This window comes from Oryza brachyantha, chromosome 2 (genome assembly GCF_000231095.2).
Source record: "Oryza brachyantha chromosome 2, ObraRS2, whole genome shotgun sequence".
Classification (NCBI taxonomy): domain Eukaryota; kingdom Viridiplantae; phylum Streptophyta; class Magnoliopsida; order Poales; family Poaceae; genus Oryza; species Oryza brachyantha.
This window is the reverse complement of record NC_023164.2, coordinates 22,543,362-22,570,925: the sequence shown is the minus strand read 5'-3', so window position 1 is coordinate 22,570,925 and position 27,564 is coordinate 22,543,362. Positions and strand designations below refer to the sequence as shown.

The following is a 27,564-nucleotide window of genomic DNA, read 5'->3' as shown; positions in this document are numbered from 1 at the left end:
GGCACGGAGGTAGTTCGAAGAAGTTGTGTTTTGTCATACCGTTGCTGTGGAGAAGAGCGAAAGCATACAGTAGACTAGCGCAATGATTTTCTAGACGTTAGACATTCGAGGAGAAGTATTGTAAAATATATACACGTCATATTTTAAATATCATATTAGTTTTATTTTCTCTATAAATCGTCCATTTGATTTTCTCGACTTCTTGTCAGATATGCTTCTCTTCAGACTTTGGGAATGTAAGAGAGTTAACCCATAAACTCATACATAAGTTATTTATAAGCAGAGACCATCCGCTTGAATATCTTGTCTATGTACAAGTGTATGGATAACCCTGTTAAAAGTTTTTGTATGATTTTTATCAAGTACTTCCATATACTATATACACCACTCTGGTATGCTCGTGCTTTTTCAAAATACAAGTACAATTATAATTTGCCACATTTGGTTCCTAGTTTATCATGCTTGCACATTTTAGATTCATGCAACACAAAGGACGAACATATTTACAATTTTGGAGTATGCTCCAAATCGTTCGCACAGGATGGCCCTTGACTTTCACACATGAGTATTATTCTTGACCATCAACAATAGAAAGCCAACATTATCTTCGCAAAAAAATAAAAAAGATAATTGCCGTTTTTCTCTCTGGGCCTGGGCCACAACAGACACGATCAACAACACAACAAGGCGGCCCCACGCGTGCCCCCCTAACTTCTCAGTTGAGCACCCAGTGATTGACCACGACGCACCAAAATCAAACCAAAGCGTGCCAATCGCCTAACACGTGCACGCCTCTGATGATTATCCCGTTTAATTAATTTATTTATTGTTACTCTAAAAAATCGTATATCCACAAAGGCTTTACACCATTTTGTATTCGTGTATATACTCTAGGTGTTACGTTATGTATGCGCCTATCATTCTCGCGTACGTACAGTACATGGTATCGTATATCTATATACCTATACGCCCTGTACGCACGTATAGAATACTGTAGCGTATAATGCGTACTGGTGAGTGGTTAGGATGGATTGATCAGCAGGAGCTGGGCATGAAGCCGACGGTGCTGCCGTCGAAGCGCACCTCGAACGAGCGCTGCTGCACGTTCCCGAGGATGGACGGCTGGCTGTCGCCGCCGGTGGGGGCGAACGCCAGGCACCCGCTGGTGAGGATCCCCGACGGGCCGAGGTCCATGGCCGCGCCGCCGCCGAATGTGATCGATATCGTCGGCAGCGTCACGGTGCCGTACCGGGTGAAGTCGTAGCAGGTGTCGAGGATCCCCGTCGCCGGCGCGGACGGGTAGCCGTAGGGGGCCATGGCGGCGCGGAACGCGGACCGGAGCGCCGAGTACGCCGTGGGCGGCAGCCGCGTGACCACCGTGCCCGTGTCCACCACCGCGCCCGACGCGAACACCGACACGTCGATGCCCAGCTGCTGCCCGCCGACGCTGATGCCGGCGAGCATCACTATGTAGTATGTGGGGTCGTTCGACGCCGTCAGCAGCGGCGTCGTGGAGAAGCCCGATGTGCTGCTCGGCGCGCCCAGCGTCAGGTACCCCATGGAGTTCTGCGTCGGCGGCAGGCAGTAGGAGAAGACTCCCCCGTAGGTGCTCGACGCCTGCGACACCAGGGACTGGCCCTGCCGGCCGAGGCCGAGAAGACCATCGACGCCGGCGAAGAGCCCCTGCTGCGCGTGGCCGCAGCCGAAGAGGAACCCCTTGAGCGCGTCCGACCCCGTCATCGTCAGCGTGTCGGAGCTGTACACGCCGGTGGTCGTGGACCCGTCGCCGTAGCTGACCACGTAGCCGCACTGGCCCCCGGAGCAGGCGCTCGAGTATAGCCCCAGCTGCGAGCACGCCGGGCCGCCGCACGGCACGGCGGAGTAGGACGACGACCGGGTGGGGTCGAAGAGCGGGTCCTTCTGGCTGTAGCACGGCGGCGAGGGGCACGGCTTGCACTGCACCCACGACACGTCGCTGCCGGTGTCCACCTCCATCGTCTGCGTCACCGCCGGCGTGCCCAGGCTCATCGTCACCACGTACTGCAGCGTGCCGATGGAGAACCCCAAGTTAGCCGGCACCGTCGCTGACTTGGATCCCGCCAGCTGCAGCCCCGCCCCCGCGGCGGCGGCCCCCGACACCCTCCTCTGTATGTACTCCGCGCGCCGCTGGTCCGTGCGCAGCGTGTCGAGGAGCGACGGCGCCCCCAGCGCCGACGCCTTCGCCGGGCCGCACGGCCCGTGCCGGTGCGCCAGCCGCAGCACCGCCGACGTCCCGTTCCGCGGCGACGCAGCTGAAACTCCCAAACGAACCGCAATTTTCTCGTCACAACCCGGTCCAAAGCCAGAAGCGCAAGTTGATCTGATTCTGCTGCTCGCTCGCTGTCTACTACGTACCTCGTCCGGGGGAATCGTCGACGCAGGTGGAGCTCACCGCGAAGCTGGAGGTGGATACGGTGACGTAGCTCCCGCCCACCGCGGCGGCGGCGGCGGCGGCGGGGGGCAAGAATCCGAGACCGGAGCAGAGAAGCAGCGTCAAGAGGAGTGCCATGCCCATGCTGCGCTTCGCTTCGCCGCGCGCGCGTTGGCTCGGCACGGGGCGGGCCACCAGGGCAGGGGGGCGCGAGAGGACGGTGCCTAAATAGGGCGGACCACCAGACGCCGCGTCGTCGTCGGCGGCGGCGGTGATGGTGGTGCGGTGCGACCGTGCGAGCCCAACCCATGATACGTTGTGGAATTCTGTTCGTGTGGCGCGGGGTTAGGGCTGCACCGTCTCCGTCTCTCCCCACCGAAACGAAACGAAACGAAACGACCCGACCCGACCCGCCTTTGAACGCGATGCGATGCGATACGATGAGCATGCGACTTTGCGAGTCTCGTTTCGGTGCGGCGCCAACGAACTCTTGGCTTTCCGCGCGCGGGTATTATTGCGTTGATGTGTGTGAATGGGGAAGGGATGGCACGTTTTTGTACGGTTTAGGCCCTGTTTTAGTTTCCACAAACGTCTCTCGAAAACACAATATCGAATTTTTGAAGAGATCTAATTGAAGAAGTAAACACACATTTACGTAGAAAACGTGGGACGAATCTTTTAAGACTAATTACTATATAATTATATAATTAGTTATAAGTGCTATAGTAACCGACATTGCTAATGACAGATTAATTAGACTTAAAACATTGGTCTCGTGGTTTTCAACCGAAATCTAAAATTTTATTTTATAATTAAACTATATTTAATACTTTGATTATACGTGCGGATACGATCCCTCTGGGAACGGCCGTATCGGCGTCGGCAGACTTGAGTGTCAAGCTAGAGTGTAGTACCAGTGATATGGTTTCGTCAGCTTATTTTGCCTGATAATAGTAGCAGGAACCAATCCCAATCCCTAAACTTGTTTATTATGTTGGACCCAAATCCAACCCCACGACATGAAACTGTCAAACTGTTGTCCGAACTCTGGACCATGGACTATGGTTTGCAATTTCAGTACAGTATCTTTTTGAGTTTCGTGCTCGACCGATTCCTTTTACTGAAAAAGAAACATTCAGCCCCTTTTTGATTCAAAGGAATTTCATAGTGATTTTAGAGGATTTTATTTCTATAGGAATTTTTCCTACAAAGCGCTTTCAATCAAAGGAATGAATCCTATAAAATTCCTATGGAATGCATCTTCCTATATAAGTTTTGGAGAAAATTTGACAAGAGGTTCAACCTTATGGAAAAAATCCTTTGAGTCTATCTCTCTCCTCAAATTCCTGTGTTTTTCCTATGGTCCAATCAAACGGTCATTTCTACGTTTTTCCTGTGTTTTGCAATCATCTGTTTTACACTTACATTTATGTCAGAATCCTATGTTTTTCTATTGCTTCATTTTTTTCATTTCTGTGATTTGAAGGGGCCCTCAGTGGGTGATTGTTTGCTTGCTCAATGAAAAAGCGAAACAATAATATTCACAAATAAAAATATTAATGAATAAAAAATTTATATAAGTGTTATTGAGACTTAAAGACTAGATTGAAAAAAATAAAATTCAATGGAATAAATCTCAAAACTAAGATTAAAATTTAAAATTTAACCTATAATTATAAATAGAAATAATTTAAAATTTAGCTTATAATTATAAGCAGAAACGATTTAAAATTTAGCTTATAATTAATTATAAGCATGAGCGAGAGAGGATGGGCTGTCAAAGGTGTGTCACATGACTGCTACGCTCGCTGATCGTCCACCTGACGGGGACCTTTATCTACCGCTATTTTCCGCGGTGGCGTAAGGGATCTAGGGCTGTGAGTGCGACACAACTGATGTGTCCGTGAGTCTAAGTGCCGTTTAGTTTGGAAAAAATTTTGGGAGAAGTGTCACGTTAAATATTTGACCGGATATCAGAAGGGGTTTTCAGATATGAATGAAAAAACGAATTTTATGCTAGCCTGGAAACCGCGAGAAAATTTTTTGAGTCTAATTAATCCGTCTTTAGATCATGTTAGTTACTGTAGCACTTATATCTAATCATGTATAAATTAGGCTCAAAAGATTTGTCTTAAGATTTCTTCCGTAACTATGTAATTAGTTTTTTGGTTATCTATGTTTAATGTTTTATTTTGGTATTCAAAGATTTGATGTGATGTTTTGGGGAAAAAATTTGAAAACTAAACAGGGCCAAATTTTCTTTCCCCTGCCACCGTCGGAACCCTGTAGAGACACGGCCACACACTGCTACGTCGGCCGAAAATTCCCTTCGCCTTCGCCTTCGCCTCTGGGATGCATCACTGACGCTGGCGTGTCGCGACGCTGACGACTTGTTTAGCGTATCGATCGCAGCGTGACACTGGGAGATTAGTCTGTCTCTAAACTGCCCGAATTATCCGCCGGGCAACTCATGTCCTGCCAATTCGTGTGCAGTGGTCTGCACTGCACACGACTGCATTTTGTACGTAGTGGCGCATCGCCGAACATCGGACGAGTTTGCCTGCCAACGACTGGGTCTTTGCACGATGAGTGTGGTGATGCCTTTGGTCACATGCAGAGCACTAGGTCTTCGTTTCTGGGCGTTGGGACAGAGAAGGTTGGTTGGTTCATAGTGGAGCAGGCAATACCCGGGTCTGGTGCTCCCTGAATCCCTGAGTCACGCGAGTCGCAATTCAGGCTGGAACCAACCGGCCGTTTCATGGTCAACCAGAGGCTTTTCAGGCGAAAGTGCGTGTGCCAGAATTTGAGTGGCACAGTCTTTTCCCAAGTGAGGACTAACACCACGTTTTCACTGGTCGGTGGAAGCCATATTCGCAAACAAATAATAGTTTATAAATAAAATTTTTATATATTTGTTTTTAGAAATCTAAAAACTAATGTTGAAAAATAAACCACGATAAAAAACTTCAAAATTAGTTCTGACTTAAAGGTTAAAAATTTAAATATTAATTTATCAGCATAACAAAAACGAAAAGATAAGGATGGTAATCTTTCCTTAGATCCAACTAATCTGATAATAGGTAGGTAGGTCTCTGGTTTTTAAAGGCAAAATAATTTAACTTTTAAACATAAATTTTGATCATTCGTCTCATTCGATATTTTTAGATATTACTTATTTTTGTAGGACTTCTTTATCCCTACTAATACCTAAAACACAATATATTTTTTAAATATTAGCACTATCTTTTTTAAAAATAAATATTTAAAGTACAAGTCAAAAAATCAAAATATCATACGGTAAAGAGCATTTTTCCTAATTCTTGAATAAGTATCATGAGGTATCACTGTTTTCTATGTAAAATTTGATATCTTTTCTAATATCTAAGGTATTAAGAGGTACTAAATTTTATATAGAAAAAAATAATATCTTTCAATATTTTCTCAAAAATGATAAAATTGTTCTACGGTAAAATATGGAAGCGTTAATTCCCTTTAGTTTTATCGGCTGAAGAAGCCTTCCAAAATGTACAATTGTACAGGCATTTACAAAAAAAACACCTCAACTACAGCTGGCGTCACATTTTTTCCCCTCTTTTTGAGAACATGCGCCACGCAGTTCACCTTGATGACACAAAATCACAAGTCACAGCCCTCTGAAGAATGGTCTCATGCTCACCAATCTCTCCTTTCCAATGGCCATCTCCCCGCGCCCAATCTCCATTCCGCAGCGCTTCCGGCCGCCGGACTGCACCGTCCGAGCTCCTTCCGGCGCCGCCGCTCGCTCGTACGGGCCGGACCACTTGGCCTGCACGTACCGCGCCCGCCGCCACGGCGGCAGGTGCATGCCGGCGCCACGGATGGACTCCGCCGCCGCGGCGCACATTGCCGCGGCGACCCGCCTGAAGGCCTCGGGAGTCGCGACGAGCACCGGTGGGAGGGAGAGGATGAGGTCCTGGTACTCGGCGCTCGGCCTCGCGATCTCGAACTCGGCGGCGACGTTCACCTCGACGATGTAGCGAGTCGCCGCCGCCACGTCCACGTACTCGTGGACGCCCGCCGGGACGCTGCCGGTTCTTTCCCACGACGACCTGCACACGCCTGAATGGGATGCATGCATGAGCAGGATTAACCACGGAATTGGTCTTAATCTCAATCAGTGTTACTTAGCACACGATGCAAACTGCTTCGATTACAGTTTGGCGATCGAGTTGCATGCATTGCTCGCACGAGCTTACCGGCATCGAACCCTCGCGCGCGGAGCCGTTCGACGACTCGCCTCCTGACCACCTCACCGTTGTAAACGGCGGCGCCTGCAGGGCGGCCCGCGTCCCGGACGGCGCGCTCGGCCTCGGCGCGGATCCGTGCCCCCGCCGCGTCGGACATCGCGTCCGCCAGCGCCTCGCGCAGCGCGTCCTTCCACCCGGTAGGCCCCCGCGGCGGCGCGGCCTCCGTCGCTACGGCGTCGTCCGCGGCGCCGCGCCCGTCGTAGAACTCGTGCACCAGGTCCACCAAGCGGTCGTCGTCGTCTGCACGCCCGAGGGACGCGGCGCCGCTAGCGAACGGGCCTCGTAGCCGTGCCCTGGCCGCCTCGTCCAGCCCCGCCGTCGCCTTCTTGTACGTCATCGCCGACGGCTCCACCGCTCCCATCGAACACGCCGGCGCTTGCCTCGATCAAAACGAGCAGGCTGCACGAGTGGACGCGGCGTCGCGAACAAGATTTGTTGCCGTGTGCTTGGTTTCCCTTTCGCAGTTGCAAGTTCTAGTGGATTGGCCTCTTGTTGGAGAAGGAGGCGGTTTTATATATGTCTCGGCGGGCGAGCGCTTGGCGCGTCTAGGTTCGTTGGTCTTTACAACGTCCAGGTGCAGTGAACCTGGCGAGTTATGTACGTCTAGATGCATCTCCATATCAGGGACTGTCACATACGTAAGGTTCCAGAATCGAAATTGGTTGCCGCATACGTAAGGAAGCCTGTGAGAAACAGGAAGCGATTATCATTGCATGAAGGTGACCTGGTGTTAACACTTAACAGTGGCGGCCGATGCTGCGTCCAGATACATTATACTTTCTCACATCACGATGCGAATGTAATGACAAGTTTCAAGAACAAAGGTCACTCATGGAACTGAAGAAGAGGCCCCATTACAATTTAACTCAAGTCTATTGCATATAAACGCACAGGTACATTTGTCATGATTGGCAGTATACAGCATATAATCCTACAGGGTCATTTCTCAGACGAATTTATCCGTTCTAGAGAACCATCTCACTTTTCATATTAGATACGACTGACAGTAATATTCATTCACTAATCACTACAGAGGAGATTGAACATGTGAGGTCCTATTACGAGTCATGAGCTGTCCATCGGGTTATCAGCTGAAGTTGGTGCGACCGTGTCATTGTTGTCCATAGGAGTGTTGGCCTCCATTGCTCCAAAAGTAAAATCACTAGGAACATTGCTTGCGCTGACTCGCTCGAAGATGGACGCGGCAGGCTGCTGGTTGAATACGGGTGCTTGGACGTCACCTGCTGGTTTTGGGAAACCAGATCCAAGAGGAGGAAATGATTCAGTTGGAGCCGATGGTTGAGCAGGCGTCTCAACACTGGGTCCAAAAAGCTTTTGCTCATACTCAACGAGCTGATGCTGCGAAGCTGTATATAACAAGCAGGTTATTGTTAGCTCATGAATCATGATAACACCTTTGGATTGATCATGATAGACATCATTTCATTACGTTCTTTGAAAAACGAAAGGAGAAAACTATGAGAAAAAATGATAAGTACTGGGGTCTACAATGCATAGGTGCTCACGAGGAGCTTGTGAAGTTGAGCCACAACATGAAGCACCCATCTAAGACAAGCTCCCAAAGCTTACCTATGTAAATTCAAGAGCCCATATAGGCCCCTATCAATCACTAATACTACATCCTATCTGGTAAAAAAAGTCTGTTTTTTTCCTTGTAAAGCATCTTCCCAAGCACATAGTACAGTATACGTGTCCTCTATGATTCATGCAACAAAACTTTCACCAGGGGATTGGCAAAAAAACTTCAGGCATGAAAGAGGAGATAAACTATAGGGAATGGAATTGGAACCGTACCATCTGTCAGTTGCACCTGTGGTCGCCGGTCTTTCACCCATTGGTAACACTGTGCAAGTCTCCATCCCCTGGATTTCATCAAGAAGCCTATTACAATAGCTGCAGACCTGAAAATTTTGTTCCAGCCAAGTATTAATCAATCTAACAACATAACTGCTAATAGAAATTACACAACACACAAGCACCTGTTTTTTCCAGACATACAGTGGACAAGAACCCGTGATGTGTCCCTTTCGCACTGTTCTGCAAGGGAAGACAGGGAAACAATGAGACAACATCCACCATTAGTTTCTTAGCTAATGACTGAAGAAGCAAAGTACAGTATATTTCCTATTGCAGAAAAGCATTTTTCATTGGTTCAGCGCTACTGGAAAGATTGATGGGCATTCAGCAGGCTCAAGAACTATATATGTGTCCTTACTCAACAATTTAAAGGAAAAGGCTGGAAAATAAACTTCGATGAAAAAACTCAAAATCAACTCTGAATTTAAGTTTTAAAATTCAAATTTTGGTTTACAATCATAAGCAAAAAGATGAGGCCATTGAAAGCCTAGCTAGAAGAGTAGCAAAGAATAACATGGATTTTACCTAAAAATGTATTTGCACCATCAAAATCCAAGTTCCTCTCACCCTGAATGCAACGATAAGTGAACGAATTCCGGAAGAGATTTTGACTGTCTGGGACAGTCTGTAAATAAATTAATATAGTTAATCTTCAGTTATCAAATTGAAATATGAGAACAATGCAAGCACGATTAACTTCTAAACAATAGAGACCAGTGAAATTGTAACATATGTAGGTACTACACCTATATCAATTTATCACACTACTACACTTATATCAATTTATCACACTAATATATCTAAAATGAGGAAGGCTATGGTACTAACAGTTCTAAACTACAAAATGTTCCAAAACTTCTCTTCTTTATTTCTGCTTTTTTTTTCAAACTTCTCTGCTTCTCACTTGTGAATAAATAATGCTACCTCCGCTTTATATCGTATGACTTTCTAGCATTATCTAGATTCATCTATTGATAGATATATATTATTTATGTATATGTCTAGATTCATTAGTATTCATATGAATCTAGACAAAGACTAAAAAGTCGTACATTATAAAACGGAAGGAATACCTAGTAAAGAAGACATATGTAAAGTTCATGGACTACAAACATAACGCCATGACGCCATAGTCATTCCTGGCAATAAATTAACATAAGTGTTACAACTTTCATGCCTATAGGCTGACCAGAAGAGAAATTAACTCAAACAAGCAGCCAGAATCCATGATGAGCAAATGATGAACATCATCCATAAAATATGGCGGTCGTTAGAATTCAAAGGAGTAGAATCTACTTCCATCTATCATGAACTAGTTATCAACCTCACCTACTTGTCAATTGTAATTATGGTTTAAACAAATTTTGCAACATAAGAGAATCATCTATCACCATGCAGTTAATTTTACTAGGGATACACTGTCAATCAAGTCCTCGACACTTCAATTTCTCGAAAGAAACTCTTTAAACAATTGCTTTCCTTGTTTTTAAAAGTTAATCATTCATTAAAAACGCAACCCACTCAGGTGAGGAGACCATGCTTCATTGTTAGCGAAGAGCCGAAGAGACAGGTCATCAGAGTAAACGGTGCAGGCGTACAGTCCTACAGTGATGTGTAACAATGCAATGCAGTGGCCCATCCTTCATGCTTGTTTCAGTTTTTCTGCAAGCAATAGGGCCGAGCAAATTTTTTTAGATAAAAAGACCAGATTGGCCCAGCTTTTACTGAAATCATACGAATGGCAGACCAAATTATCTGACCAATTCTTCCTTCAACATCTCACCCTTCACAAAACCGCACAACTTCGAAATATTCTACCTCATCACGCGAAACAAATCAAAATAGGAACGATTGGATCACGGGGGGGGGGGGGGGGGGGGGGCAGCACGGGGCACATTACGCACGTTGAGGATGTGGGTGATGCCGAGCGTCTTGAGGACCTCGGAGCGGCAGGCGTCGTTGTAGCTGCCGAGGAAGAGGAAGCCCCTGAGGACCTCGGCGGGGAAGGCGGCGTCCAGCCTCGCCGGGGACTCCCCCGCCACAGGCCCCGACCGGTGGCCGCAGACCCCGCACCTCTCCCCTTCCTCGCTTTTGTGGTAGTGCCCGCAGATCTCGCAGGGGTTCTCCCTCTCCCGCTTCCTCATCTCGGCTCTTCCGCCAGCCCGCCCGCGGCGCTACGCTCGATCGGCCGGTGGTGCGGTGGTCCAGCGGCGGCGGCGCGCGCGCTTGGAGGAAGGGATCAAAGAAGGGTTGGGAATTGCCTTTTTTTTTTTTGTGGGGTTGTGTGTTTGAAGTCCGTGATTTGATTTGATTGGGCAAAAGGTGGTGTGAGCCGGTGACGTGGATTTTGACGGATGAGATTGTCTCGGCGGTCAGGGCGGCGGCGTACGAGGTTGGTCGGATTGCGTGTGCTCCCTCCGTCGCAAAACATGACATTTCTAGCTGGCTTAGCATAGATTAATTAACATTAATAAGAAAATATTTTGCTACATGTCTTAAGAATATATTTTCCTAATAGCTTTTTTGTTAAAAAAATATGTAATTTATTCGCATAATCTTTTAGATAATTTGAGACAATAATGAGTGGATAATTTGTTTCAAGCTATATTCCATGTGTGGAAGAGTTCAAGATTTTGAGAAGTAATGGATGAAAATCTAAAAAAAATAAGTTTTTTTACTTCTGACTTTTAGTATAATTTTGAATTTTACAACCGAAGATTCTCATAGGAGGTGATTGCTTGTTTTTTTTCATGTAAAAAGCCAACGGCATATTTACAAAAGAAAAAAAATAATTTCTGAAGAAATTTACTCCGTATATATGTATTCTTAGCGATCTAAAGTCAAAGCTGAAAAATAAAGTTCGGTGAAAAAACCACAAATCATCTCCAAAATTAAGGCTAAAAATTTAAATTTTGACTTATAAGAATAAGCAAAAGTGAAAAAATAAGGGTGAAAATTGGAGACAATAGATTAAGTGAATTCAAGTTCATTTCTTAGAAAATGGATTAAAAACCAGCTTCTACATCCAAATTGGAGGTGCACAGCCAAGTAAATTCAAATTCTTGCCATCTGATGGTAGTAAAGGAGAACAATATACACCATGTTATGTTATTTCTTTGTATTGGGCAACTTAGAATATTTTAAAGAAAAAAGTAATTTAAGATTTCAGCAATGGCAAAGGGCTGAGAATTAGTGCCATGACGAGGTCATACCAAACCGGACGCGAAGGAGGTGATTGTTTGGTTTTTTAATGTAAAATATCAAACGATATATTTATTAACAGAAAATAATTTATAAATAATTTTTTCTATATATTTTTGGCGATCTAAAAGTTAAGGCTCAAAATTAAATTTCGGTGAAAAAAACCCTAAAATCAACTCTAAATTTAAGATTAAAAATTCAAATCTTAGCTTATAAGCATAAACACAAGCGAAAAGACGAGGCGTAACATTGCACCGAGCAGACCTGTAAAACAACAAAATTTGCAAGCGGCTATTTTACTTCGGAGGATAATATTAGAACTAGACAGCAAATGCAACTGCCTACACGTAGATGTTAGAACACCCACTACTCCACTAGCACTAACCAGCAGACAGCAGTCCAGCAGTCAACAATGGTATCAGGGGAAAAAAGAACAGGTCTAAAACCTAACAAGATATTACAACGAACGCAGTAGAGGGTGTCAAAAAAAAGACAGAAACCAGCATTCATCTATACCACATTGAGATCATGTCGAGCCAGAAACTGGATCAGCGTCAAAGTTTTCGGCGGATGAGTCAACCTCCTTGTCTGCAGCTGCTTCTTTCAGGGAAGTTGCTGTGTTCTTCGATGCGCCTTTCTTGTCATCCTTGCCAGCAGATCGAGCATTCTTGCTCTCGTTCAGCTGGTTGTTGATTGATAGTCTTCTGCCTGGGGTGCCATTTGATGAACCACCATTGGATTTTGTGCCAGCCACCTTCTTTGCGCTAGTCACTCTATAGGGATTGACCCGTGTTCCAAATGGGCCCTCACGGTCGATGTTCAGCAGCTGCTCCGTGTGGCGCTTTTGTTCCTGGAATTTAAACAAAGTAGAAAAGGTATTTGATACCCAATTGCAACATCTGAGCATTATTTGATCTTTGATAGAAGCATGGATGAATGGTACCGGCATAGAATCCTTGTTAACAAGGGCGAATTGCTTTTAGATGCTATATCCAATCAATACTAAGAAGCTTCTAATTGTTTAGCAAAGGAAGCGTCACTAACCCGCATCATTTTCTTCTCCTCTTCCCTCTCTCGCCGAAGAGTGACATACTCATCCAGCATTGCTAGAAGAGAAACACCGTCGTACATAAATGGCAGGCTGTGATTTTCTTCCCAAGCTCTCGTCTTAGCCATCAGAGTTTCAACAAGGGCTAAAAAAAATTGCTCTCGTTAGCAACGAAAAGGAAAAATAATACTTACAGGAGAAAAGAGTTAGCTGATGCTGCATTATGCCCGAAATCAGCTGTTCTTGAGTCTTAGCTTGGATAGGAAAGCTTAAAATTATCATTTACTGCAAAAACTTTTTTTACTTATGCACCACAGTAGGCACCTGGAATCTTGCTGACTAGAATACGGGCCTTCTCTGCACGTTTGAGATTCAGGTGAGCACCTCGGCCTGAGTTATACCTGTTGTCATCCTGCAAAAGGAAATTCATGATCAGTACTTCATAGCTTTAGAGTATAGGTGGGCTAAACATGGTTCACAGTAGTCAGAACAAGCATACTCGGCTATAGTCTTCAAGCCAGCTTTCCTCCTCACATGAAGATATCCATCTCTCAACTTTATCTAATATTTCTTTTCTGCTCAGAGCTTCGTCTTTTGCTTTCAGTATCTGACTATCCATGTCGGCGATCAGTTGTGAAGGTTCCATGTTCCCTGATTCAATCAGCGCCTGTAATTTCTCATGGGCAACTGCTGTGTCCAATACCACATGAGTGCTAGCATAAATATCTTCCAGTATGGATTGCTTCTTAAAGGCTATTTCTTTCATCTTGCTGTATTTTAGCTGATCCAACCTTTCAACCTCAGTCTGAGCCTGAAATATAGGGTAATGAAGGTCAAGATCAAACGAGAAATAAAATATATATATATAAAAGGGATGCTGAAGGTGTTCCAACAAAAGGTCAATTAGCATATTGCGTGACTCACTTGATCAATTACATCAATAGCAAGTGCTTCAAGATTTGTGACTTCCTCAACTGTTGCTGTTATATTGCAGGAAACATGATCAAACAAGCTCCTTTCTTCCATCGGAGTATCCATAAGATCCCATAGATCATTGAGTTGAGTGGCAAGCTCATGAAGCTGAACAAACAGTGTAAATTATACATGAGATTGCCCAATGCTCATGCAGGATGAGAATGACTTTTGGTTGCTAAGTACAAAACTGGAAGAAGGAAAATATGAGTTACCTTCTTAAGCCTCAACCTTTTGTCCTCATTAAGAGTAGCAATGGTCTTATCAAGTTTTGACAGGGTGTCATTGCTAATGTTCTTGTGTTCGTTACCAATAGAGTCATCTAGACTGCTATGGACTTCAGTTATTGTTCTAGAAAAATCCATCCCAAGTACATTGCATAGATCATGTATCGTACCAACATGCTCAAGAACCTTCTCCAGCCTACGACTCTGCGATATTCAGGGAAACATATATATAGTCTCTATGAACCAATGATACAGAAATCACCAAGCAATATATGTTGCTTCTGAAAACCAAATGAAACAGACAAGTTTGTAGCGTACCTTCTCTTTCTCAAGCTCTCGAAGCTGAGACTGAAACTCTTGAAGCTTCTGAATTGTCAAGTCATCCTCATTAATTGGTGGTAGTGGCACTTGCTGGCCTATCTCGAGAGTACCAGCAATCTCACCACGTATTTGCTCGATTCTTGACTGTATATTAGCTAATTCCTTTATTCTTTCCTTTTTCTTCTTGCCCAATTGTTCAAGTGTTGGAGCTATAGCCGTTAGTTGTTCCTTGATAGTCCGTGCCGTTTTCTCAGGCTGCGTGGATCAAACATTGTCACTTTTGCATGACTACCTTTAAGCACAATAAATTTAGCACTCTGATTTCTGAACTACAATACCAGATCCTATAACTATAATCATTAGTTTCAAGAGAGCTTGCACACAATTACTAAAATACCAACTGCATTTTTTGCTGAACTTGTATCGAAGTACTAGTAGGGTCATCAGTTAACACCAAAACATACTCTAGTGTGGCAGAACTGGTAAGTCGAGATGCAAGAAACACAATGACACGGAACCATACTAAAGTTGATTGTTAATCAGTATTTCTTTAAATACTGAAAAATTTAATAAATCGTGCATGCCTTATTCGTTCCCAGAATTACTTCTGACAAAAATTAGCCTAAGAGCACTGAAGAAGACGCAAATATTCCCTTACATTTCTTTCTATGGATTTTTCACCAAGGGAAGAAGCAAGCCTGGCAAGCTCTGTCTTCGAGTAATCCAGTGCCTGGAGAAGAAGATCCCTCGATTTGATTGCCTGATCAACTTTCCTCTTATAGACATCCAAACACTCCTGGTCCAGCTGAAATAGAACCTTGTCCCGGTCATCCTCGTTTTCACCAACTTCATCCCACACCGACTGATAGTTCAGAAACAGAAAAGAACCAGTACTTGAGCACAAATACACAAGCTAAAAACTTCATCTCTTATGAGTGACATGAACACGTATGGAGCAGTTCATACACGTACCTGCAGTTTTTGCAGCAATGACCCACACGATGTTTCACGGGGCAAAACAGCCATTCTGGAATAGGTGAATCTTTTTGTCGGAGCTGTATGATTTGATAAAACTCTTGCTCAAGGCAAAAGCAACGTGAAATGTACTTCCAAACTTACAAAAGCCAATGCTTAGTCGATCCCAATCTGCCAAGCTGAGCATTTGAATTAGTCAGGTACGAGTATAAGGTGAGAGCAGGACACATATAACTGGCATTCCAACTCGTTCTACTGAACATCATATATTCATATTCCCCCATGAATCGACAGAAACTATTAACTGTTCATCGCACAAACAGCTAATGGGCCAAGTAAACTAAACAAAAACCGTTACTTCCACACAAAAACAACAAAAAAAAACAGCTCAATATTTGGGAGTTTTAACAGTCTCAACCTAAACAAATCCACGGTGAAATGCAGCCAAAATCGTTAATTCAAATAGAGCAATCACTGCATCGAAAACACCTCCGCTGAGCAGGTAGCTCGCACAAATCTATAACTACAAACAACGCTCAGGTCGACGACCACTGGATGAAGTTCTTCGGAAATTCCGAAGAGAGAAAAAATAACCACTGGAACCATCGAGAATAACCAAACCAGTGGTAGAGACAGACAAACGAATCCGGCCGCCGCCCACCCAGCTCAATGCAAGGCCGCTCCTTAGACTACGCACCAACACGAAACCCTCCGCTCATCCGAATCAAGCACCAGATGACCAGATCTCGCCGCCACGAGCGGCGGCGCTCATGGCTTACCGGGGCCCCCACGCGAAGACGGACGAAGGACAGCGGTTGCCGGATGCGGACGCCGCCGGGGGATGTGGCGGCCAGTGGCACTGGGGCCGGAGGCGGCAAAGGAGAGAGATCTCACCGGCGTCGCCGTCGCCGTCGCCGTCCCTGAGAGGCGGTGGCGGTGGCGTGGCTGAGAGGTCACCGGCGACAGGGAGGAGTAGAGTAGCAGAGTGAGAGACCTGTGACTGAGAGAGTCGCTGCTGCGGCAGTGGACTCGAGTGGAGTGGCCAGCGTGTCACCGAGCGCCACGTGGCGGTGTCTCGACCGTCCGATGTGACGACGCGGCCATCGGAGGATGGGGCTCGAGACACGAGGCGCGAAATGGGCCTCGCTGGCATCCCAACGTTGACCAAATTTGACTCATCAGAAGCTAGAAGTTTGTTTGTTTGAACAACTGACCGCGCCATGAGCTCTCCAAGCATTTTTCAGCGTAGGTGCACATTTGTATTAGTACTAGGACTTGTCTGCTAGTTCATGTAACGTTCTGACCATCGAATAAATTATTCGCTCGTTTAAATCAAGGAAAAAGGAAAAAGTGTTCGCCGGTTGGTTAAATACTGCACATTTGTCACTATCATCATTCTAACAAGAATCCTTTTGACTTGTCTTGGTTATCCCATGAAAACTTTATTTTCTTTAATTAGTTTTTTTTTGGATTTTGGTAAATTAGAGGACAGATACATTGAAATCTAAAAATATGAAATAAATATACAACGTTTCAGAAAGTAAAGAATATTTTAGTTTTTTAGCTTTACATAGATGGGGCCACCTATTAGTCAATCGCTTAAAAAACTGAATTTACCAATAGATTTTGTGAGATGTTGGATTCAAATCAGACGGTAACGAAGAAAACTAAAAAAAAGTTAGCACGTGGGCAACAAACATAGATTTTCAAGCAAATCAAATGCACAAAAAAATTAATTAATAAATTAAAAACTTTTAAGTGATTGACAAATAGCAAACTTGTATAAAGATACACGTGCAATATGCTTAAAAAATGAAGATTTTTTGGCCGGAGCAAGTACATGAAATTAAGCAGGTAGGACATTGCCAGAACAGCCAGGTTTTAAACCTACCATTCTCCGTCCGTTTTTACGGATCGATGTAACCTACCATTCTCGTGAACGATCGATCGGACTGGTTGGTTCGAGACATTAGTTCTAGCCTAAAGCAACGATGCGTCGATGCGCGTGGCCGCTTGCCATCCATCGTGCGACACTCGCGGCAAGAAACAGCATACCGCACCGCGCGTCCCCCTCCCCTCCGATCCTCCCGTCTGCGCGTACGCACGGTACGACGGCATGGCCGTTGTCACCGCCGCCGGCGTCCTCCTCCTGCTCGTCACCGCTGGCGCAGCGGCGGCCCCCGTCCGCCGTCACCACGTCGTCGGAGGCGACCCTGGGTGGGCGGTGGCCTCCGACGTCCTCGCCTGGTCGGCGGACAGGCTCTTCACCGTCGGAGACGTCCTCTGTAAGTCCATGCTGGTCGGTCTCTCTTCGGTTTCTGAGCTGAACAATTGGCGCCGAACGCGCCGTGTGTGTTGCTGTCCTGTCAGGGTTCGCGTACTCGGCGGAGGACGGCGGCGTCGCGGAGGTCGGCGGCGAGGAGGAGTTCGAGTCGTGCGACGCCGGGAGCCCCGTCGGGACGTACACGGACGGGCTCACCCGCGTCGCCCTCGACGGCGAAGGCTCGAGGTACTTCGTCAGCGCCGACGCCGCCAAGTGCGGCAGCGGGCTGAAGCTGCGCGTCGACGTGCGGACTCCGGTAGTACTGGGGAAGGATCACGGCCGAGCCGCCGCTCCGGCACCAGCGCCGACGCCGTGGGCATCCCGCGGCGGGCGAGGAGCCGCGACGCAGCGGGCGTGCGTTTTGCTGTGCTCGGCCTGCGTGTGGTGCCTCCTGTTCATGGCAATATGAGTATATATATGATCGTAGAGCACGCCGTGTACGTTCCATCCGTTTCTGACGGCAATACGCATGTGTTGCGTATGCTCGGCAGTTCGCATAGCTTACTCTCGTGAATAAATTTACTGGCTTTCTCTACCCCGTAATTCGTACTAGGTTTTTTCTTCTTTTTTTTTCTTTTGTTTTGAAGCCTCACCTAATAGAGAACAAGTCGACGCGCTGTAAGAACGTCCACGGTATGTAGTATAGTATTACTTATAGCACCATAAAGCTAGCAATATACATTTTGAAAATAGTTCTTATCCTAGTCTTTAGAATGAGATACTCATACACATATATAACCTAACCGTAAGAATTAAAATAAAAATAATAATCTTTTTTTTACATCCCTCCTCTGGTCGCATTGTCATTTGTACCGGTGGGGCTCGTCTTAATACCTATCCTTGCTATTATACCTTGTGAAGATTATATTATATTCTCTCCGTTTCATATTATAAGACTTTTCTACCATTGACTCGATTTATTTATGTGCTAATGAATCTAAACATATATACAAAATATATACATTAATACATGAATGAATCTAGTCATCCTAGAAAGTTTTATAATATGGAACGAAGTAGAACCTCGGTAAGATATTGCGTTGTATACAATAAAGATGCCCACACACACTGTTGTGTAAGCCAGAGCTACAACATATCCTACCAGTCTTCTAAAGACGTGTATGCGAGAGCTATAACATTTCCTACCTACCAGCCTTCCAAAGACGCTATGTACCGCAGAGGCCCATAGCTACAACATACCCTACCAGCCTTTTAAAGAGACGTACGGACGTACCTAGCCGAGGATTAAGGTGCTGTTCGGAAACGAAGGGCTTTGTCACATCGAATATTTAGATACTAATTTAAAGTATTAAAAATAAACTAATTATAAAACCATTTCATAACCTTGAACTAATTCGCGAGACGAATCTATTAAGCCTAATTAATCCATGATTAGCCTATGTGATCCTATAGTAAACGTTTGCTAATTATGAATTAATTAGACTTTAAAAACTCGTCTAGCAGATTAGCTCTCATTTATAAAATTAGTTTTTTTATTAGTCTATATTTAATACTTTAAATTAGTGTCCAAACATCCAATGTGACACCTCATCTAAACACCCCCTAAATCCCAATTCCCTCACGAGGCTCATGCGGTTCTTACCACCAGGAACAAGCCTCTAGTTTCGTACTGGTAGCAAATTCGCACTAGGTAGCAAGACACGCAAGCATGCAGCTGCAAGCTATACAGCCAAAATTTAAAATTTTAGCCTTAAATTTAAAGTGGATTTTTTTAAAAAAAATTACTATAGTTTATTTTCCAACATTAATTTTAGATCACTAAGAACACGTATATCAAAGTTATACTCACATATTATTTTTCATTTGCAAATATGACGTTTGGATTTTTTCTAAAAAAAAACCAACCAATCCCACCTATAAACTGCAAGGAGTGTAAGACTGACGATATCTGAAAATTGGCAACAGAAGATTAGAAATACGTAATTGAAGCCGTATTGTCCCACGCGTGCTGAGGATGAATGTGAACACTTACCTGGCACCTTCCGCAGTTTCCGTCGGCGCGTCGCAACTGGCAACCAGTTCACATACCCAGTGGACGTGTCCCCTGCGGCCCTGCGTTCTCTGGCCGTTACTGACAGGTAGCCTTTCGGAACAGGCAAAAAACTGGAACACTGAAAAGACAAGCTAAAAGATTCGCAGGTATTTTCAGACAATCGAGAACACCGGTGCACCTTGCACTGGCCCCGATGGTGAACGGTAAAGATTATCATTACAACATAATAACCTATCAATCACTCAACCAAATCCTATGTAATTACAGCCTTTATAAGATGAGCACAGAGGAGCAGACAGGACAGAGAAACTACAGAGCTAGGAGTGATAGCCGAAGGAACTATTGTAAAGTAACAACATCAATGGGGCCAACCCTCATGTGCGTACACTGATTCCAGCAACTCCAAGTAGACACTGCGCAAGTTTAAATGGCACCATATGTCAACACAAAATGCAAAAAAACTTGGTTGAAGTGATAATATGTGTTGCGCTTTATCTCACTATAGTTTCCCAACCAGATGCTCAATTAATTTTGAAGGGCTTTTAGAGGTAGAGGGTAGCACAAACCTCATGGGAAATGGCCAGCAGCACATGATGAACTTACAATGACTGGTCCAAAAGAATGTTGACAGCATGGTTAATCACTGAAGCTATTCTAGGCACTAACCGAACTACAGGTGGATTCATCATGATCGCATCTGTAAAAACAGATGAATCTATGGTCAGTTACAAATCGTTGAATTTGCGAAAGGCCAGCCAAAGAGTTTAAACTCTAGAACTTGAGGAAAAACAAGCAGCAATGAAAAATGGTTATGGATGACTGCGTTCTTTTTAGCCGGATTATTTGTCAGCTTTTGTGCGCACGCTTCCTTCCCGAATTGCTAAAGTGTATTTTTACAAAAAGTTTCTATTAGAAGTTTATCATCTTACATTTCTAAAATAGTTTCTCAACTTTATAGTAGTTAATTACATTATTTATATCTAAAATAGCTATCACAAAAATCAAATAATCTTCATCTAACAAAAAGAACACTGCCATGATTGAACCACATGAAAAAAAAATCAGATGTATTACTTTAAGAGATAGTATAAACCCTACTTAAAATAACAAGGGAACAACCGATTTTAAGGCTATTTTGGAACCCAGGAATTCATAGGTAAGTACATTTTCTACAGAAACTGGAAAAAGGATTCTCATGTTCTATAGGAGCTTTTACTGATACTGGAAAAAGAACTAATAGCGCAGCTAGCAATCTAGCACGATAATTAGTAACTGGGTAGATTCAAAACACACCTGAAAATGGAATTAGAAGCAACGGAATCTAATTGTCTTCCTGTCTTGCAGCTGCGCTGCAGTGCACAATTTCACCTTGATGGCCACATACAGCTTCATCCTTTGAATGCATCGCTCCATTTGATGTTATCGGTAGGGTGCTAACCATATCTGGCATTGCACTATTGTCAGATTTGCATTCATCTATTTCTCCGGTGGGATGTTCCTTTCTGCCATTTTCATCCAATCCATTAGTTTCACCTGTTTGATTTGTTGGTATTCCAGAATCAGTGCATATGTCAGCATCCTCAGTTACAGAAATTGATTCAGGCAATGGGTTTTCTTCTGTGGCAATATTGATGTTTTGATCTATTGAAGTGGCAGTGTTAATGCTCATTTTTGTATCTTTGGATGTATGTATCTCGGAAACTACATCAAACTGGGACTTTTCTTCAATGGCAATGTTGTTGCTTGGACATATTGGTGTTCCAGCATTAGTAGTGGTTGCCACATCACTGATTACATGTGGATCAGAGGTTGCTTCCTTGTGGAGATTCTCTTCGGTGGCAACACTGTCACCCTGGTTCATTTGTATTCCAGTATTGATGCTCACCTCCACAGCTTTCATTGTATGTGCTTCAGTGATTTCTTGAGTACTAGGCTTATCTTCAGTGTCAACACTGTTGGTTTGATCCATTGGTATATCATTATTAACCATTTCCACATCTCCCAAGATGAGCTCACAGTCTGCTTTTAACTTGATATTTGCTTCAGAAGCAACAATAGAAGAGTTGTCTGGACATTTTTCCCTAGAAATTTCATGAGATTTCTGCTCATGCAAGTTATCATTTGTTGAATCCACAATACCTGACGCTAATACACTCGAAACCTCCTCATTAGGAGATTTTCCTAATTGAGTTCCAGTCGTACTGTTCGCAGGCAGTCCTCTGCTCTGTAGTTCATCAGGGGGTTTTTCATTATGATGTGCAATGCTACTGCAAGGCTCCACATTCACTGCCTTTTCACTAGATAAGGTTGCGTCATTCTGTAAATTTCCTTCTGGAGGTCTAGATGTAGCAAGCGGCTGTTGTTGTGCACCAGCAGCTGTAACACCTAGAGCCAAAACAGTACTGCTGTGTACAGCACTGACAGCTTGCGTGGAGTTTTGATTCAGAATATTACCATTTACAGCCACTTTTTGGTGATTTTCCTTCACAATAATATTTTCTGCTGCTCCTTGCGAAGAGATCTGTGTTCCAGCAGGTGGGGGAGCCGCCTTTGGTTCCACGGCAGTTCTTGTAACCTTGCCATATTTCGCTGGCAGAGGCCTGCCCTTACTCTTTGTCAGGCATGTTGGACAATGCCACTCGGCTTTAGGAACACCTTTATTACCATAATGCTGAAGGCATTTCAAGTGTGCCCCTTTCTCGCAAGCATCACAAACAAGCAAACTTTCCATATCCATGATAGCAACTTTGCATATTTGACAATCTAAATGAGAACACATATACTCAGTTGATGGTGGAATCCAGCTAGGATGATTAGCTGGTTGATGCAAAACACGCTGAACATTCTTCGCTATTTCATTGTGGTTAGCAAAAGTAGGTTTTGAAGGAACAGGTAACACACTTGGTGTAGCATGATGACCTGGAAGAGGGTTTCCTGCTGTAGCATCAACTGATACTGTCTTTATGTCCTGATTTTTCACCACCTGAGTGGAACTCTGCACAGCGTTAAGATTGGACCTAGCAGATGTATCATGAAATGATTTGTTCAAGTGGCCAAAGGTTGCTGCAGTGGGAAAAATGGCTGATTAGTTTCTGAGCTAGGAGAATCAAAGAGAATATCTTTTACATAATCAGGAGTACAAATGTACAGTACTTTTAGACTCAAGAAAGAAATTGGCATTCTAAGCAAGTACGAACAGATATACCCAAGGAAAGAGGTTAGTGAAAGATATAAATGATACACAACGAATAGCTTAGTAGTTTCTATATCCACTCTGCATCCAAATTGGAAATCATAAAAAATGAAATGATCAGTTTCCAGTTTATACATTTTTTTTTTTTGCACTTCTGGATAATCAAACTCCACGTGTCCAGGAAAAGGATACTTTGGTTTGAAATTCCAAGAGAACGGTAGTAAAACATTAAAAAAGTCGGCGCCAAATGGAAAGACCTCCCCCAAGGTATTTCAATTAAGAAAAAGCACCCAAAACCAGGGCCTAGAAAGGCCATGAAAGCTGATCTGCACAGGGAACCACAGCCCTATGGGTTGGGCCTTAACCTGTGCCCTGAGAGCCTTGCCCATAAATGAGAGCTCACCTTCCATAGGTCGATTCTTGACCCATGTTTTTGGGGGATCAACGAGTGACCTTTTTTTGTGCAAAAACAGGATTTGAACCCTGCTCGGCAGCTTCCCACTGTAGACCATTTACCACCAATGCTATAAGCAAATTCGTGTAGCAAAACATTCACATATGAGGTTGTCTCCAAAATGATTACACAATCTTCCAGAAGAGAACCAAGCAATCATCTTACTTATAATTAGATGGAAAGATTGATGGATAAAAAATGTGAATACTCAAAACATAAATGTATAATTGATGGTGTAGATATATGGAGCAGTACCTCCAGTGCGTACTAGATTAGGAGGAGCATTAACTCCTTTATCTGATTTAAGATGTGATGGAGCCGTATAGGGCATTGAAACAACTGAAGGGTTGTTTACTGATTTCACAGGAGAGGATCCAGGTGGTTTCAAGGTAACGAGGGAAGCAGAAGTCACTGGAGCAGTAGCAGGCAATGCCGCAATAGCTGGTGGATTCCTAGGAGCTCCAACAGCAAATTTGGGAGCTCCATGCAGACCTTGGAAGTCAGTTGTGCCACTTGAGATAATTGTTTGAGCTGTACTCATCGTTGGCTGTACTGGAGCTTCCTTGACTTCTTCCATCTGGAATTAGGGATAAAAGAAAAAAGGAAAAATGTCACTTGGCGAATGTACAAAAAAATGCATAGACCAGACAATCGGGGTGAACGCGCCAGATCACAACAAGATTAATGTGCATAAGTTTATAATGGCTAATTAATGGTGATAAAATTAGCAACCTGACTCAATTCAGAAGAAAGCATAATTCATAACTGAAATCCGAAGTGAAAACACTCAATGCTGAGAAGTACAATCGCATCAATTTAGTAATAAAGTGATCTCAAAGAAACACATACATAGAAATGGTAAGCTGAACCAAAACAAACCTATGATGACACTAAGTTCAAATTCATGCTACTCCTACAATTATGAAAATAGAAAGGAATCGCTTACAGGAAATTCTTAACCTGGCAACCAAGTTCATTTGTTCCCTTATATGCCACTGGAAAATTGTCATTCCCAGATCCCCTTATATGCCATCAAGCGGCAGTTCATAGATCAACCACACCAAGTGAGTAGCAAATTATTAATTAGATCTAGAAGAGTGGAAAATCCTAGAATGAGAATCTAAGAAGTGGCATATGGTTTTTTCTTCCTTCAAGAAAATGGCAAAACTATCATTTGTCTTCTCCTCTTCTTGACCATCTTTCACATGGGCCCCTGTTGGCATAGGCTGGGCGGTGCCACTCTGCTCCTCAACAACATGCCATGCATGCATGCATGAACCCATCATCAGACCACTCAAAGCTCTGAGAAGCAGCACACATTTGCAACACATGCTTCCCATCACATGGCCTCAAGATCACCAATAAAGAAACCGAAGCAGGAGAATGCCACCCATATACTGCAGATAAAGGCTGGAAGTCAGTTGCAGCTTCTCTTCCACCCACCATGTGTATGACGCCGTCCTGCTCTCCTATAGTATCGAAGAGGCCACGACAAAAGGCAAGGGAGCAAGCCAACACGAACAAAGGGCTGGGATCAGGCAAGGGGATCGTCAGAGGGAAGGACCTATATGAAGCTGACAAAGGGGCAGAGAGCTGGCCAGGTATTCTTGGTGCTCATCTGCTCAATTATGGATTGTACCCAGAATGCCAGACATAGTTAACATTAGTTAGCATCCAACCATGCAGTCACTCACAAGTCACAAGATCAGCAAGATCTTACACGGTGGCAGCTGCTGCTTTTGCTGGACAACTGGAGCAGCCACATGAGTAGCAGACATAGTTAAGATTAATTAGCATCCAACCACAGTCACTCACAAGATTAGCAAGATCTTGCACGGTGACAGCTGCTGCTCTTGCTGGAGAGCTGGAGCAGCCACATGACATTGACATTATCCCTCAGCCACGTTTCGCTGATGGCTGACCCCACCAAGTGACCACCACCTCCTCATCCGATAAGAGCCAATTCCATACTTTTGTACATCATTATACAGCATCCTAAAAGGATGATAGCAGCTTCACAGTGGCATATAAGGAAAGGAGAATTGGTGTACCACTGAAAATTAGTGTACATTTCAATAACATCCAAAGTTTATCTCTTTTTTTACCATTTTTGACTTTTGAGTTGGAGGCACTCTACCGTAATAACTGTCAAAACAACCCTTGCTCTCTCTCCCCTTCTGAGTATGAGCGAGCACAATAAGGGATGTACATGGACTATAAGAATTGACACGTCAGATTTGTGCTTAGGTGGAGAGAGAAGAAAAGCAGACTACAAATTTGTAGCCAACTGCTGCACGGACTCATTGAGTTAGTGTGAGAGGGAGGTGGGGCAAGTATTAATAATGATATAGTTAGCTAACTATTGTATGGGTGAGCTATTAAATTGTCTGTAGCTGCCATTTTTATAGCTAACAGTTGGCTATACAATTGACCTTGCTCTAGGCTTCACATAAGTTAGGGATGGGTGACTGAGTGTGGGACTGTGGGCTGACAAATGGGTATTCTTTGGTCCACCCTAGTCCAACTAAATGAACTAAATTTCACTTTAGTTCATTCAGCTCACTGCTAGCCCTAGAAGGATCCCTCCACATCATGGTGCTAGACAGCAACCTCGTCAGCTAGCAGCAAAATGGAAAACACCAGCCACCAGGAATATTGCAGATGTGGCTATAAAAGCATGCGTGTGCAGAGTGTTGCAATCCAACCACCCCTACCACCACCCTTCCAGCATGCTGCAGAGGCGAAGGCGAATGTGGTGGACACCAGGCCTGTGGGCTGCTCTGCTCTGTAGTGCCCCAAATCAAGAAGGTGATCAATACAGCAGCTCCCTGCTGATGCTTACAGATGAGATGAGCTCATGTCACTATTCCCATACCAGGCGCTACTGGCCCACACATGGGCATCGATCAGATGGAAAGCAGTGGAAAAAAATCCTGAACTTTTCTTAGTTCTTTGGATAAGCAAGCTAGTAATTTTGATGGCACATCCCTCTTTTTTGAGAAGAATAGTACACTTCGGTAGCAGCACCATATCCCTCATATGTTCAACAGCAAACAGCAGCAGTGTGCAAATCCAGTCCAGGATACGCAGATCCATTGCAAGGGCAAAACCATCTTTTTCATTGGATTATTTGGCATAAGAAAAAACAGAAACAACAAGAAGGCAACATACTAGTATATGCCTAACATGGGAAATTTGGATGATATTGTGTACCGATGAATTTCTGTGGTATATTTGAGAAGTCAGGATCTTTTGATGTAATGAAACAATTTTTCCCATAATAAGGAACTCATGAATTTTGAGTGGCATATAAAGCATTTTCTCCGTCACTTAACACGAAGATAGATATATACTCAAAACCTGTCGATGTAAAGTAAATTTATCTAGTGAGCAGCACCACTAGGAACGCAAACAGACCCAATCAGTCCAAACTGCAAGGATTATAAGAAGCATGCCAATACATGAGCTGTTTTCTAGGCAACCAGACAATAGTAACCATCTACAGAGCAGAATTCACATGCTATAGCATGTGTCATGCAAGCTAACAAAATTCAACAATACAGGAGAATTCTCACAGGTGCCAGTTCATTGTAAGGCTTTAAAACTGGTTCAAGCGTAAAAAAAATTGAGAGTTACCAAACCTTGCGCTTAGTAAGCATCAGCCTGTCGGCAATGGAAGCCTTGGGTGGGCGGAACCCCATGGCGGCGGGATCCCTGGCCCTGTTGAGCCCGAGATCCTCGACGAGCGCGCGCACGGCCTCCCCGGGGAACAGATCCTTGGGCCGCACCGCCCCCTCGGCGACGACCGCGGCCAGCCTCTGCCTCGCCTCCGCGGCGAGCGCCCGCTCCGCGGCCGTCGGCTCCCTCCCGCCCCGCACCTCGCCGGCGGCGGCGAGCACCATCACGATCTCCGCCACGCGCCGCAGCCCCTCGCCGTCCCCGCGCCGCCGCTTCCCCAGGGCCGCCGGGGGCGACGCCGCCGCGGCGTCCCCCATAGCACACACCACCCCCGCCCCTCCCGCGCCGACCAAGGGGGGGAAGGGGATAAAACCCTAGGAGCGAGATGCCGCGAGGCCGCGGGAAGCCTCGAGAAGGTTCCAGAAGGTCCGGGACAGCGCGCCAATTCAAACGCGTCCACCGTTTCGCGCTCAATTAGAGTTTGGAAGGGGGGCGAGAAAGGAGGGAGGGAGCCGATAGATGGTGGCGGTGAGACGAGATGGGCGAGGCGGAACGAGGCGAGGGGGGGTGGAGTTTTCGGGGAA

General features: G+C 44.8%; 6 protein-coding genes across 9 annotated transcripts; 1 reads left to right on the top strand and 5 right to left on the bottom strand.

Annotated features, from left to right (window-relative positions):
• Nucleotides 1–801: 801 nt before the first annotated feature.
• On the bottom strand, nucleotides 802–2,769 carry LOC102714158 (aspartyl protease family protein At5g10770-like). The gene is made up of 2 exons (XM_040520906.1): nucleotides 2,395–2,769; nucleotides 802–2,291 (listed from the first exon to the last, which is right to left on the bottom strand). Exons 1-2 carry the CDS (start codon nucleotides 2,552–2,554, stop codon nucleotides 1,036–1,038), a joined length of 1,416 nt encoding a protein of 471 aa, XP_040376840.1. The 5' UTR covers nucleotides 2,555–2,769; the 3' UTR covers nucleotides 802–1,035.
• Nucleotides 2,770–5,877: 3,108 nt separating this feature from the next.
• On the bottom strand, nucleotides 5,878–7,167 carry LOC102713882. Its single transcript, XM_040520287.1, has 2 exons — nucleotides 6,646–7,167; nucleotides 5,878–6,508 (listed from the first exon to the last, which is right to left on the bottom strand). Exons 1-2 carry the CDS (start codon nucleotides 7,055–7,057, stop codon nucleotides 6,054–6,056), a joined length of 867 nt encoding a protein of 288 aa, XP_040376221.1. The 5' UTR covers nucleotides 7,058–7,167; the 3' UTR covers nucleotides 5,878–6,053.
• A 256-nt stretch (nucleotides 7,168–7,423) lies between these two features.
• On the bottom strand, nucleotides 7,424–10,867 carry LOC102713606 (protein-tyrosine-phosphatase IBR5-like). Its single transcript, XM_040520288.1, has 5 exons — nucleotides 10,479–10,867; nucleotides 9,100–9,199; nucleotides 8,697–8,754; nucleotides 8,512–8,618; nucleotides 7,424–8,063 (listed from the first exon to the last, which is right to left on the bottom strand). The coding sequence occupies exons 1-5, from the start codon at nucleotides 10,716–10,718 to the stop codon at nucleotides 7,762–7,764; spliced, it is 807 nt and encodes a 268-aa protein (XP_040376222.1). The 5' UTR covers nucleotides 10,719–10,867; the 3' UTR covers nucleotides 7,424–7,761.
• A 1,154-nt stretch (nucleotides 10,868–12,021) lies between these two features.
• Nucleotides 12,022–16,283, bottom strand: LOC102699470 (65-kDa microtubule-associated protein 1-like). 3 transcript variants are annotated; one of them, XM_006647742.3, is made up of 10 exons: nucleotides 16,098–16,283; nucleotides 15,316–15,497; nucleotides 15,002–15,205; nucleotides 14,341–14,598; nucleotides 14,011–14,226; nucleotides 13,748–13,903; nucleotides 13,323–13,634; nucleotides 13,148–13,235; nucleotides 12,820–12,968; nucleotides 12,022–12,625 (listed from the first exon to the last, which is right to left on the bottom strand). In XM_006647742.3, the coding sequence occupies exons 2-10, from the start codon at nucleotides 15,367–15,369 to the stop codon at nucleotides 12,302–12,304; spliced, it is 1,761 nt and encodes a 586-aa protein (XP_006647805.1). In that variant the 5' UTR covers nucleotides 15,370–15,497; nucleotides 16,098–16,283; the 3' UTR covers nucleotides 12,022–12,301. The 3 variants fall into 3 exon arrangements, with proteins under 3 accessions (XP_006647805.1, XP_015688807.1, XP_040377368.1); XM_015833321.2 differs by having other exon boundaries at nucleotides 16,213–16,230; XM_040521434.1 differs by lacking the exon at nucleotides 16,098–16,283 and having other exon boundaries at nucleotides 15,316–15,815.
• A 1,054-nt stretch (nucleotides 16,284–17,337) lies between these two features.
• Nucleotides 17,338–18,287, top strand: LOC102713333 (mavicyanin-like). Its single transcript, XM_006648934.3, has 2 exons — nucleotides 17,338–17,603; nucleotides 17,689–18,287. The coding sequence occupies exons 1-2, from the start codon at nucleotides 17,435–17,437 to the stop codon at nucleotides 18,048–18,050; spliced, it is 531 nt and encodes a 176-aa protein (XP_006648997.3). The 5' UTR covers nucleotides 17,338–17,434; the 3' UTR covers nucleotides 18,051–18,287.
• A 1,476-nt stretch (nucleotides 18,288–19,763) lies between these two features.
• On the bottom strand, nucleotides 19,764–27,564 carry LOC102713053 (PHD finger protein At3g20280). Of its 2 annotated transcripts, XR_005811111.1 has the most exons (5): nucleotides 26,944–27,564; nucleotides 23,558–23,879; nucleotides 20,949–22,718; nucleotides 20,222–20,352; nucleotides 19,764–20,068 (listed from the first exon to the last, which is right to left on the bottom strand). XR_005811111.1 is itself a non-coding variant. In XM_040520798.1 (4 exons), the coding sequence occupies exons 1-3, from the start codon at nucleotides 27,295–27,297 to the stop codon at nucleotides 20,977–20,979; spliced, it is 2,418 nt and encodes an 805-aa protein (XP_040376732.1). In that variant the 5' UTR covers nucleotides 27,298–27,564; the 3' UTR covers nucleotides 19,764–20,068; nucleotides 20,949–20,976. The 2 variants fall into 2 exon arrangements, 1 of the variants encoding a protein (XP_040376732.1); XM_040520798.1 differs by lacking the exon at nucleotides 20,222–20,352.

What these genes read in the sequence shown, in the direction of transcription:
- LOC102713053 (XM_040520798.1), bottom strand. Translation starts at nt 27,297, where the DNA reads ATGGGGGACGCCGCGGCGGCGTCGCCCCCGGCGGCCCTGGGGAAGCGG. An exon ending in TGATGCTTACTAAGCGCAAG is followed by an intron (nt 23,880 to 26,943) that starts GTTTGGTAACTC and finishes CCCTAATTCCAG; the next exon opens with ATGGAAGAAGTCAAGGAAGC. An exon ending in TAATCTAGTACGCACTGGAG is followed by an intron (nt 22,719 to 23,557) that starts GTACTGCTCCAT and finishes TTCCCACTGCAG; the next exon opens with CAACCTTTGGCCACTTGAAC.
- LOC102713882 (XM_040520287.1), bottom strand. Translation starts at nt 7,057, where the DNA reads ATGGGAGCGGTGGAGCCGTCGGCGATGACGTACAAGAAGGCGACGGCG. An exon ending in CGCGCGAGGGTTCGATGCCG is followed by an intron (nt 6,509 to 6,645) that starts GTAAGCTCGTGC and finishes CATCCCATTCAG; the next exon opens with GCGTGTGCAGGTCGTCGTGG.
- LOC102713606 (XM_040520288.1), bottom strand. Translation starts at nt 10,718, where the DNA reads ATGAGGAAGCGGGAGAGGGAGAACCCCTGCGAGATCTGCGGGCACTAC. An exon ending in GCATCACCCACATCCTCAAC is followed by an intron (nt 9,200 to 10,478) that starts GTGCGTAATGTG and finishes ATTTATTTACAG; the next exon opens with ACTGTCCCAGACAGTCAAAA. An exon ending in TGTATGTCTGGAAAAAACAG is followed by an intron (nt 8,619 to 8,696) that starts GTGCTTGTGTGT and finishes CAAAATTTTCAG; the next exon opens with GTCTGCAGCTATTGTAATAG.
- LOC102699470 (XM_006647742.3), bottom strand. Translation starts at nt 15,369, where the DNA reads ATGGCTGTTTTGCCCCGTGAAACATCGTGTGGGTCATTGCTGCAAAAA. An exon ending in AAAGGTTGAGGCTTAAGAAG is followed by an intron (nt 13,904 to 14,010) that starts GTAACTCATATT and finishes CTGTTTGTTCAG; the next exon opens with CTTCATGAGCTTGCCACTCA. An exon ending in CTATTGATGTAATTGATCAA is followed by an intron (nt 13,635 to 13,747) that starts GTGAGTCACGCA and finishes CCTATATTTCAG; the next exon opens with GCTCAGACTGAGGTTGAAAG.
- LOC102714158 (XM_040520906.1), bottom strand. Translation starts at nt 2,554, where the DNA reads ATGGGCATGGCACTCCTCTTGACGCTGCTTCTCTGCTCCGGTCTCGGA. An exon ending in CGACGATTCCCCCGGACGAG is followed by an intron (nt 2,292 to 2,394) that starts GTACGTAGTAGA and finishes TGGGAGTTTCAG; the next exon opens with CTGCGTCGCCGCGGAACGGG.
- LOC102713333 (XM_006648934.3), top strand. Translation starts at nt 17,435, where the DNA reads ATGGCCGTTGTCACCGCCGCCGGCGTCCTCCTCCTGCTCGTCACCGCT. An exon ending in CACCGTCGGAGACGTCCTCT is followed by an intron (nt 17,604 to 17,688) that starts GTAAGTCCATGC and finishes CTGTCCTGTCAG; the next exon opens with GGTTCGCGTACTCGGCGGAG.